This window comes from Phacochoerus africanus, chromosome 11 (genome assembly GCF_016906955.1).
Source record: "Phacochoerus africanus isolate WHEZ1 chromosome 11, ROS_Pafr_v1, whole genome shotgun sequence".
Taxonomy (NCBI): domain Eukaryota; kingdom Metazoa; phylum Chordata; class Mammalia; order Artiodactyla; family Suidae; genus Phacochoerus; species Phacochoerus africanus.
In genome coordinates this window covers 87,099,189-87,111,670 of record NC_062554.1, presented here as the reverse complement: position 1 = coordinate 87,111,670, position 12,482 = coordinate 87,099,189, and the positions used below count along the sequence as shown (strand labels likewise).

The following is a 12,482-nucleotide window of genomic DNA, read 5'->3' as shown; positions in this document are numbered from 1 at the left end:
GGAATGAAGTAGGGCATATTAAAAATAAAAATAACTTGGATACATCCAAGGTGCTGAAAAACTCCTAACTGGCTGACATTGTCATATCTGCTAGCACCTGTAAAAACTTCAACTCTGCCTCAAACCTTTGCTGCAGTAACCAAAAATGCAGCTCTGTACACATGTGCCCATATGTGCTTATGTATTAAGAATGTATCAATCAGAGAAGACTTTCTAATCTAGGACCTCAATTTTGCTACAAATGTCCTGTACCTGTAATGATAGTGAAAACTCTGATAATGTGATAGTGTCTTGAGTCCTGACAGCAGGGCCAGGAGGGCAATCTCCGTTTGGCTGTGATGGATGCCACATTTTCTCTTACATGCCCACATCAGGGAAGAGAACCCCAAAGTCCACACCAGTGTTATGACATTCTGACTTAGCTCGGGGACTTACTTTGTTCATGTGGATCTGCTGCTGGTATTGCTTCTGCTTCTCCAAGAATTGCTGGTGTTGCTGCTGAATGACCAGCTGAGCCAACGTGCTCTGAGGCAAAGGCGCAGACTGGGTTCGATTCAGGGGTCTGTGACGGGGTAATTTGTGGGTACCTCTAATTCCAGGTGAAATTCTCTCTTTTGTTGCCAAGGGAGACTGAGGATGTAAGGGAACGCCACCTGAAAAAAAGAAAAAAGTATATAATGTATACATTTTTTGACACACACACACACGCACAAAACTTAATAAAAGACAAATGCCACAGAACATAGATACAGGATAAATTTTTTGAAAAGTAGTATACGACCAGGAAAATATCAGAAGGCTATGATGAGTGGGGTGAAGGCAAAAGTGCCAAGGCATTGAACAGATCTACATCTGACCAATGTCTCACCAGTAATCCACTCTGGTGTGTATGAAGGTTAACTAAGGTGAGTCTTATGTTTTATGAATCTAGAGGAATAAATAGGGTAATGGTCTTTCCCACAGTACTAGGTCTCAAGGAGACACTTTGTATGATAACTCAAATCTTTACTAGGTCCTGATTAAAGAGATATTACATTGGTTTGCTGATAAAATGAAAGCCCTAAAATAACCTACAAAAAATATGAATTACCAGCCACAAGAAGCTTTTGCTGTCGCATCTGTTCTTTCAGTAATAAATGCTGCAGGAGAGCTTGGTGGCTGCTGTTGGGCTTCCCCTCCAAAGTGACATGGGGATGGCTGGAAGATGTCGGGATGCTGCCCCCATACTGCCCAGGCAGAGGAACACCTTGTCTGAGTGTCTGGGTCTCACACTTCTGTTTTTCTTTGAGTGAATTTGAAGCCTATATCAAGAAGTAATAAAGACGTTAATCCGCATTCATCCATATGGGTTATTAGGTCTGTAAATCATTAGATTAGTTTCTTATTCAATAATTTTTCCCCCACCAAAAAGCCCCATCTTACCCAATAGCTGCCTAGGGAAAATGGATAACAGCATGCCTTTTGAACTAAGTGAATTAACAAAGGAGAAACAAAAATAGAGCTGAAGCATTGGAGAAAATTTAGTATTAAGGATCACTGTTCTGAACCCAAAATAAAACTTTTTTAACATTAAAAATAAAGCTAATTTCATCTTAATAACTCAGAAGTTTATTTCTAAAATATTTTAACATATTGTTTAAGTAAAAGGTATATTGGAAACATAACATTTCTTCGCATTGCTAAACTAATAACTATACAATAGAGATCAAGAAGCTGGAGATAAAATGGTCTGTAATTTTGGAGTTTCAAGCAGAAGGAACAATTCCACTCTTTCTCTATATGCCTTCTAATATGTTCACAGAGCTGTGGGTTTCCAATATTTAATTTTTAAAATAAAATTCTTAAGATAACTTAATGGAAGATTATATAAAATATGCAGGAATGTGATTTAAACATGTATTTATATTAATTCATAACAGATCTCCAAATCTCTAAATATTGAAAATGACACTCCAGATACTTTTGTTTAATAAAATAAACTACAAATGAAATTAGATATCAAATTAAATTGCCATTAGGAACTTGAAATACATGATAACATAGTAATAAGGCAATGATAATTATAGTATCAATAGTAATAATGAATTCTTCTATTCAAAAAACTTAATGAATGGTGGTCATTTTGGTATTACAAAAGTAGAGGTCTAATACCTCAAAATTATGTGGCATGTTTCTTTTCAAAACTCATGTTTCATCTTTCAAAATTGCTGTGCACCAGGGAAGCAAAGCAATTTTCAGTGATGGAGAAATTGAAGGACAAAGAGGTAAATGGTTTGTCTTAGTCACACAGCAAGTCAGTGCAGTGTTTAATCTAGAAGTGATTCCTTCTCTTGGCCTCTTTTCCTTAAAATTTCCCACTACTCAATGGGGAAATAGAATATTAGAGATCCCTTTGCCAAAGCAATGCTAAGCTTGAAAAATTAATTGTGATGGCCTCATCCACACCAAAATGGAAGCAAAGAAAAATGAAACTTCAATCCAAACCACACTGGTTTATTCATCCAACGGTACCAAATTGTATTACCATTGAAACATTAAATGGTCTGGCTTTTAGTACTTGGTCCTTTGGGAAAAAATTCTCCCTGACCACATTAAAAGTGGTGTATGTTTGTGTTAGCTGGTAGAAGTAACTTAGAACATGAAAAAAAAGAGTTGAAAAGAAAATGCCAATTCATGTGTCATAAGTTTTTGTGTTAGTATTTGCTTATTATCAAGAAGAGAGAAAAAATAGGAACAGAAGAAAAATAATTTTTAATAAGTGAAGATTTGAAAATATCATCCATAAATATTTGTTTCATTTCATCTGTACTTTCTTTTTCCTTCTCACAGAACCAACTGTCTATAAATGCTTCATGTGAAATTTCAAGGACATAGCTAAATTCAGTATATTTTAAGTCCTTCTTCAATCCCCAGATATAAAACAAAATCCAAATTTTACTTTCTCTTCACTGGTAGAAGATTACTCTATAAGATAACATTTTGACTCTATTAAAAACACCAAATGTAATAAGGTATCTCTTAGATTGATTTTATAATATGTATTGAAGACAATTATAAAACTTATCATTAAAAATGTCACTATAGGTGTCCCTGTGCATAAATAAATACTAGTTTACCATATTCAGATTTCATACTCTAAAAATAAATTAGTCATGAAATGATCAACGCTTTATAATTTTCTGAGGTAGGCATACTGTAAAAGATGTAACTTTGACAAGCTGGACTCAGTGGAAGACTTGCATCTAAAAACTGGCAAAAGTGGTGCCGAGGGTTGGAACAAATTTCCCTTTAAACTGAATGTATCATATGACCTCTGCCTAAGTACATTTAATTTACTAACCTTTCACAGATGAAATAGTCTAAGTTTACAAATCTTTTGCAATGACTAAAATATATCATTTTAGAGAATATGTATAAAATGATTAGCATTGTCTTCTGCTAGTAAGACAATTTACCTCCAAAAGATCCTATTTCAGTTGTTAGGACTTTAAAGTAATTGATTCACTACGAATCTCCAGGGAAGAGTTTAATATTGTTCTCAGAGAGGATTTCCAGATACGTATTCTTCATACCAGAGTCAGTAACCTAAATTCTTAAAATAAAGTCATTCACAAAATAAATTCTTTAAACATATGCTGCTGTGCTTTAGAAGCTGCACCTCTCAGCACTGGCCTGGGTTGAAGTCCAGGTCTGCTACTTGCTGGGTCTGTGATCTTGCGCTTTCATACATTCCAAGCCTCTGCTGCTTCTTCTGTAAAAATGTGGCCTGAAATCTCTGCTTCATGGGACAGTTTTGGGGAGCTACCAAAATAATATACCTGGGAAGTGTTTTTTTTAAAAAACCTATAAAGCATTTTACAAATGTTAATTATTATTTTTAGATACTATTGTGTGAGCCAGTATGATTCTTTAATGTGAAATTAAACTTAACATCTTTGAACAACTCAGTAAACGATGAAGGAGAAGCACACTACTGAGTTTCCTCAAAGCCTAGATATACAAGCAATGAGAGTTCTCCTATGAAAACATCCCTCAGGCTGGCTTAGACCCTTGCAGTATAATGACTTACATTGAGCTGGGCTGGCACTGCTGGAAGTCCCAAGGTAATGTTGGGCAAAGAGGGAGAGGTATAAAGACTTAGCAGGTTCATGGAATCTTCGTGAATTAGAATGCGTTGCTGAGAAACCATTTTCTGTTGGAGAAAAAAAACAACAAAAAAACGTGAAAGAGGAGTTTCAAAATAGTACCATGTCACAAATTTTACCATAATGTTTACATTTCAGAAAAGGTTTTATAGGAGTTTCCATCGTGGCACAGCAGAAACGAATCCAACTAGGAACCTTGAGGTTGTGGGTTCAATCCCTGCCCTTACTCAGCAGGTCAAGATCCAGCATTGCCATGAGCTTGGTGTAGGTTGCAGGCGCAGCTCAGATCTGGTGTTGCTGTGGCTTGGTGTAGGCTGGCAGCTGCAACTCAATTAGACCCCTAGCCTGGGAACCTCCAAATGCTGGGGGTGCAGCCCTAAAAAGACAGAAAGACAAAAAAAAAAAGGAAAAGTCTTATATTAGCATAATTTGTCAAAATATTTTAAGTATTTTAATTAAGAATTTATAAGTATTTTATGACCTCTGTATCCAAAAGTCTTATGGAATAATCAAATTATAATTTTCTTCATCAGAAATAATTGTAAAATGTAAAGAAAGAGCTTCTATGTTCATTTTGCCAAATTCATTTTTAAAATTCCGCCGTTATGGAATATAATCAGTGTGTTTGTCATCAACTGGTAAAGTAAAACAAATAAATTGAGTAATTCTTATGAGTATACAGAGATCTTTGTACTACTGAGTGATGAATATGTATGTCATGCTGCTACACGCATTATCTTCATGTGGATTAAACATCATTTTGCTGATAGGAAAGCTCACACAAGAAAAGCTTAGATTAAGTATCATCATAGAGGGCTTTTGTAATAATAATTAATCCCATCTTTTTTAAGTATAACATTTATGAACAGACAACTCTGTGTGGTGATTTTTAAATCATTCATATTCAGAAACTAAAGTAAATGTTAAACTGTTATGAGCTCCTGGTGCCGCAACTACCTTCACTGATACTAAATATCTTGCACGTTCTGGCATCACAGTCTTTTTTACAACAAATACCTTTTTTTAATCCAATACTGAGTCATGTTTTCCCACATGTGGCCTAATATGGTTGCTTGAATTACATTTTCTGTTTAACTCTTGCTTCCCTCCCAGAACTCTCATACAAGAGTTACAAAGGTCTTATTAGACTAAGGAACTCTGGCCTGATATGGTCCCCAAGGGAACAACATCCCTGAAAAAGAATACACCATGTAACAGTATGACACAGTGACTGCTTTCTTCCCAAACAAAAAGCATATGGGACTCCAATAATAGACCACCTCCAAGAGGGATATTGCACACACGGGCTTTGACTAAAGTAAATATAATAACTTGTCAAGTATGTTTGGGGGAGCTGTAGATTTTCCCCTGGACAAACCTGGGATATCAATTAACTGAGCAAAATATCATGTGCTAATACAATGCAACCTCAGAATGTCACTGAAGAGTGATGCGCCACCAAAACACAGGATGTTATTCCAAAACATCACCTCAATCATACGTTTGTTTGGAGATGAGTCCCGGCCTTAACATAATAAGAGCACAAGGCTAAAGGTGGACTTTTCTCATTGCAACTTGGAATTCCAAACTAACTCAGAGTTTGTTTGTTTTTTTTTTCTCAGAAGAACAAGTCAGATATTTGGGCATAAAAAGCAAGAAGTATACTGAAACTTTTTAACATTACACTGAGTTTATATGCGAGCCTTTACAAAACTAATGTTGCCTAAAACCCATGAACATTGCTGGAAAAGATTTTACCACCACAATGTGTGAGACTGATATTTCCGGAGACTGGAATTTTCTTTTCTTTTCTAAGCAGTTTTCGTGTTTGCTCTAATTTAAAAAGGCAAGCTATTTTACTTACGCTAATATGCTTTTACCATGAATTTTAAGTATTGAAATATATTTAAGTACACCTGAATGAGAACAAAAAGAATGTATGAGGAAGTAAAAATATTTTAACTAGCTTACTGGCAGCAAGCAGTCACTTATAGTAAAAGGATATTTCATCCACTTATCTGTATTCATGGAAGAGAAATAAACGTAGAACAAAACAATAATCACGTCAGGTCATGTACAATATTCACGCAAAGTTCTATCTGCTTCCCACAGCACTGAGATTTGACATGCAGTGTGGGAATGACACCAAAAGTTACCACAGCCTCACAAAAGGGGTTATCTTTGTCTTCCAGACAGAACTTGTGTGAAATCCTCCCACTATCACCATAGGAAGAAAACCTATACTAATGTGAGAAAACATTTCTTCTCATATATAATAATGGCGGCAGCAGTTTGGCAGCTCACACAGGCTTTGACTAAATTCCAAAGATTGGAGATGGTTTTCACTATGGAATTTCAGGCCCCTAGAGTCTCATATCAAATTGAATGGCTCCATTTCCTAGGACAGCACCTACCATGTGCCAAGCCCTCTGCCAGGGAACTTGGGGAGGTTAACCTAATTCTTCACAGGCACCTTCCAGCAAACATTATGCCTTGTTATGGATGAAGGAATGGAGCAATTTCCCCAATTCTGGTTCCCAGTGGGGTCAGTAATAAAACTTTTAAACCCATCAAGGCTGTGTGATTTGTTGGCAGGTAACGACTGCAGAAGCTACACACCACTTTGTGGTCATTATCGACGGATAAGGGAACCATAAAAAAGTAAGGAGAAGGGGGAAGCTTGAGAGAAGAAAAGGAAGCACATTCAGGCCCTGAGGCTTATGAAAAGAATAAAAGTACAACTGGGAGCCAGCTGGCCTGGCATGAGAAGAAAGCAAAAGCCCTGGTGAATTTAGAGACGTGAGGATCTTCAAGTCATGGAGACAACTGCTGAGCAAGTCCCCCAAGTTCGCTAGGTACACAGTTGGTTCGTCCCACAGAGACTATCTGTTATATTTCAAATCCTGGAACTTCAGAGACTTGGACATTAGTTAATTTATTTGCTTCGATTTACAGATAAGGAAACAAGGACAGCACTGACATACACTTCCAAGGGATAAAATCACAAATGACTTAACAGAACTGAAAAAATGTTTTCCTGAAATTTTCTTCTTTAAATATAACTTTCTTCAATTTGACCCTTTGATAGAAGCAATCTCTCTGTTTCAGGTTAATGCTTATTAAGGAACTGGAGCTGCACTGAACACCACTAAAAGTGTGCAGACACACCTGAAAGCCAGATGAATAGGTGGTGAGAGGGACCGTTTCACTGAGACAATTAACGTCCTGACCAGTATTCTTGCAAGGCTGGAAGGTTGCCCCACCTTAGCATTGTGGTGAGCTCACAAGTATTTCCAGGCATGGCCAGGATTTTTCCAGGAAGCAGTTTTGAAACTGATCCAGCCCTTAAATCAGTGCTGTGCTAAGATGCCAATGTTTTACATCTTAGAACTTGGGGAAGATGGTTTTAATATAAAAATTTTTCAGAACCAGAAACTACTGCTGTAGTGAGATAAAATGGAAATATTAAGTGTGCAAATGGCTATCATTTAACATTCACAAAACAAATAATGAATAATAATTAAGTTAGATTATTAAGTGTGGTATTGGGTGGGAGGTATACAAAGATGCCCTAGACCACACAAGTTCACAGAAAAGTAGAGAACTAACTCTAAGGACCTATAATAATTGCTACAGTTAGGGTAGGCACAGAGCAGGTTGTTAATTTTAAACTAAGCTTTGATGGGTAACTAGCATTTTGCCAGAAAGAGCATGATGTTGGGGAGAGGGGTATGACTGAGCCAGGTGTTAGGACAGGGAAGCCTACCCATATTTTAATAACAACCTTCAAATCTGAATTACTTTTCTCACCATCATGGCAACTGGAACCTTATCTTATGGTTAACATTTGAAATTAAGGTGAACAAAATACACAAACTGAAAAATCATGTGTCTCCACTTGTGGTTTCCAAGGGGGCTGGGGAGGGAGTGGGATAAACTGGGGGATTGAGGTTTGTAGATGCAAACTATTGCATTTGCAGTGGATAAGCAATGAGGTCCTGCTGTATAGCACATAAAACTATAGCCAATCACTTGTGATGGAACATGAGGGAGGATAATGTGTGAAAAAGAATGTATGTATATGTATAACTGTGTCACTTGGCTGTACAGCATAAATGGACAGAACATTGTATATCAACTATAAAAAAGACTTACGAAAAAAATAAAAATGATGTATCTCTCAATAGAGCTATTTATTTAGCCACTGAAATGAAGATATTAGTCTCAATCAAAATATTCAAAATCTCTTACAAACTGAACACTAGAAATAATTACCAAAAAAATGAACAATAAATAAACTCTGCAGGGATGTAGAAAATGAAAACCTCACATATTACTGGTGGGGCTACTATAGGCTGGCGTAACAACTTTGGTGGACAACTGAGTGCCTTACACCATGATCCAAAGGTTCTCCTGCTGGGAATTGCATCTTTAAGACATTATCTTAGGGTGATGAGTGTGTATATATACTGAAGCATTTTGTGGGTGGTGGGCGAGAAATGGAGGGCCGTGTGGCATCTAGCTCGAGAATGGGTAGGTAAAATGGAGTAGTGCCCAGCAAGGATTATTAAGATGATTAAAAGCAAACTATTAGGTATATGTATCCATTATGATATGACCAACACGAAAAACACAAGTTTTTTTTTTTTTTTTAGTCAGTACATAGAAAATAAGAAAATGGAATGAGTTTGATAACACCTTGCCATTTATGTCCCCTAAAATTCAGGGGCATAACGAAAAAAAAAAAAAAGCCTGTATGATGTAAGAGCCCATGCAAACAAAAATGGAGGAGAAAGTAACTGCATATGGGGAAAAAAAATGGAAGTGGGGATAGGAGATACTGAGGAGGGAAGGGAGGAAGGAAAATATCTTTCTTATTCTTAAGAAGACAAAGAAGTCCACAGATGACCCTTGACAGAATAATCATCATGTTATCACCCCTTTTATAAGAAGCTCATTGAAAAAGGGTTTTCAATTACTGCATGTTGAAAATCATCTACAATACACATGAACATTAGAAAAAAGAATATAAGTATCTACGAGGTTTTGGTGAGCAGCAGTCTGGACTGGTGCAAAGGAGTGTGGTCTGAGTATCCTACACTTGCGACCTACCACTCATTGGCTTATGACTCTCGGCAGCTGCCTACCTTCCCTGGACATCAGATCCTTCAGCCTAAGACTGGAGCATCTTTGACTACCTTTATCAGGTTATATCTTTCTATTAGCGTGCATCCAGGAAGACATACTTGTTTGTAAGCCTCAATCTGCTTTGGCTTTAAAAATTTCCAAATCCCCAAATCTAAGCTACCCAAATAAAAAGAAGAGGCACATGGAAAACAAACCCACCCCCCCATATCTTTTAATCCTTTAAGGTTTGCAAGTATTTTTCAAGATAGTATTTATTTTTGTCCAACAGCTGAACAAAAATTAAAAGCTTCACGTGATGAAAAAAAATTTAGGCAGTAAAAATCTCTGAAGTTTTCATTTTTACTGGATACCCAAGAATGTATTACTATAAAATGGTTTAGAGCCCCAAAAAATTATCATTTAATTCTTTTGTATTTAAAAGTCACTGATGTTTTGTTAAAGGTCTTGGTTTACAATATTGACTCATGTTATTCCTAGTAAATGATGTTTTTGTCATAGCAACCTTCCTTCCCCTGGGGAATGGGGGGAGGAATGTCTTATTTGCAGCCATCTAAAACCAGAGTTCTACACCCACTCAGAAGAGAGCATAACATTTACAACAAATGTCACAACAACTATTATGAAACAATAGGCAGATGAGTCATGTGAGAATGGGGCAAAACAAGTGACATTTCAGATGATTTCAGAGTACTTAACCTTATTATTAGCATCCATTTTTAAAATCGTTTGTATCTGCTGGAAAAAATTATTTAAAAAAAATTCATAGCAGAGCCAGCCACTAATGTTCAACTAGAAATAAACCAGCTGCTTGGCTACTGTTAAAATAGCTATCAAATAAATCTACCAAATCTAAAATAATGGTGTTGATATGCATGGAAGCATATTTGAACCCACAGGCCCACAGTATTAACAATAAAGTAACTAGATAGGTAAAGACATGTCTGACTGGAGTTGGAAAGAGAAACTTCTGAGGTTTCAGCCCCCAACCACGTTTACAAATGAGTAAGGCAAGTAGCTCCAGCAATCTGAGTTTGGGACTGAGCATATGTAAGAAATAGAAGAAATGGAACAGAAGTGGTCAGAGCAGATGGAGGCTCACTCTCACAGGAGATCTGCTGGCTTGAAGACAAACATACTAATGAGTTTTCCCTACTAAGAGTCAGGATTGATAACGACAACAAAAAATGAACTTGTTTGGCACTTTGCAATTTACCACCTGCCGTCCAAATACTGATTCCTCCCAACAAATCTGTCGGGGTAGGTATTACTGCCTTTCTCTAGATGAAGAATCTGAGGTTCAGGGCAAGTTTAGTGACTTAACCATTGATGACAAAGTAGTTGGTTTTGGAGCTGGGTTCCTGGGGAAGACCCATCCACGTGAATTCACTGTGCTGTTTCCTTAGCCTGGACTTAGGAGGAAATTCTCCTCCTATTTCCGTCTTAAACTCTACCTAAATTACACAGAACACATGAATTACGAGAGAGACTATTTTCTTCTCACCTAAGCCTCAAGATTAGCCTGAGAGAGAGCCCTCACTTTCCTATTTCCTAAGCAGCAAAAGCAAGTAGAATCCTATTTATTCACTTACATGGGATCGGAAATAAGTAGGTGACATGCTTTTCTACTTCTGCATCACAGAATAGAAAGTTGATTCAGATGTACACACTGTCATACTCTTTTAAAATGAAAATTCCCCTGCTTTGCAAAACTTTGCTGCTTTAGCAAAAATGGTAGAATAAGCCTATTTCATGAATGGTAGAGTATGTGACTAATTTGATTTTTGAAAGTGTAATGATGTAAATTTTTCATACTCCCCTAATATTTCTATTGATATGAAATTATATGCTATTATTCATCTGAGAAGGTATCTGTAAAAATCACACTAACTTCAAAATGATCATTAATCCAAAATTTGCTGACAAAACTTTTACCCCTTCCTCTAGTTTAGGTGGAAGTATTTGGAGTTCCAAAGCTAGGATATTAATTTGCTGACAGTTTTCATCTGAATGGTGCTGTCTCCTCACCTCTCCAGCGTGAATTATGTTGCAGACCTCTGTAAATGCAATGCAGCAGAAAACCACATGTTAGCCATCAGGGTTGAATTTTTTGTTCTGGGCCACGGAGAGGCTACCCATCAGTGCATAGAGGTCTGCCCACCTGGCCTTTTGGATCATAGTTCAGGCACACAATTAATTCATTATGAGGTAAGTCACTGCTTGCTTTTGAACTAGTCTTTCCAGCTCTGGAGGTGAATGTCCTGTCACTGACCTGAAGAAATACCTCTACTCTTTCAAACTCCATTAAATCACATTTCCTTCTGTTTTTTTTTTTTTTTTTTTTTTTTTAATTCCCCTTACTGGTGGGGGTGGAAGGAAAGAACATGTTCAACAATTAGCTGGAAGGCTGAAGCATCTAAATAGATATTTGTGCCTAGATGTCAGTAAAAGTTGTCAGAATATAAAAGGGTTTAAAAATAATATAAGCAAATTCCTTTACTTTGTAGTCTCCACTGTATATATTCTGAAATTTAAAGAGAGGATCACACAATCTGGGACACTCAGTTTAATTTAACAGGTATTCTAAAATGTTTGAAGTAAAGAGAAACTCTCACCTTTTTCTATTTATTTCCAGTTTCAAGAATAAGTATCTCATGATTGTTTCTTTATGTTATACTAAGTACTATAGGTATATACTTGTATTTGTACTGAAGGGATATATGTTACCTTCATATTTAGTAATAAACTATGCACCTCCCCCCACCCCCGGCTTCCTCCTTCCTGAGAAGTAACCACCATACTAAGTTTTGAGTTCATCACTTCCTTGCCTTTTAAAAGCATAGTTTTACTACGTTTTCCTGATCAAAATATTATACTGCTGTTTCTGAACTTAATACTATCAAGCTGTAAATGGCCCTCTGCACCTTTGTGCACTAACGAGGTACTCCTAGGACTCATAACTGCTGTTGAATGAATGTAGTTTTGTGTGTTTACATTTTCCAAGACTAGAGATTACATCCAATACCTATTTAGAGCCCAGATCCTTTACTGTTTCTGCTACGGAATCATCACATTCTGCAAACTGAGAGGAAGTGGAAATCTAAAGGTTTTGAGAAACCTTTATTACCAACTTGTTATTTTTCTGGAAACTGATTAAAGGGTTGTAGAAAACTGACCAATAGTAAGGTATAA

General features: G+C 36.7%; 1 protein-coding gene across 17 annotated transcripts in view; it reads right to left on the bottom strand.

Moving 5' to 3' along the window:
* Positions 1 to 12,482, bottom strand: part of HDAC9 (histone deacetylase 9) — a 959,143-nt gene that overhangs the window by 358,785 nt on the left and 587,876 nt on the right. For all 17 annotated transcript variants that reach the window (XM_047752014.1, XM_047752015.1, XM_047752022.1 and 14 more), the window contains 3 exons: positions 4,070 to 4,192; positions 1,091 to 1,301; positions 436 to 653 (listed from right to left, as the gene is read on the bottom strand). In XM_047752014.1, coding sequence (XP_047607970.1) covers positions 436 to 653; positions 1,091 to 1,301; positions 4,070 to 4,192 — 552 coding nt within the window. The remainder of the gene's footprint in view (positions 1 to 435; positions 654 to 1,090; positions 1,302 to 4,069; positions 4,193 to 12,482) is intronic.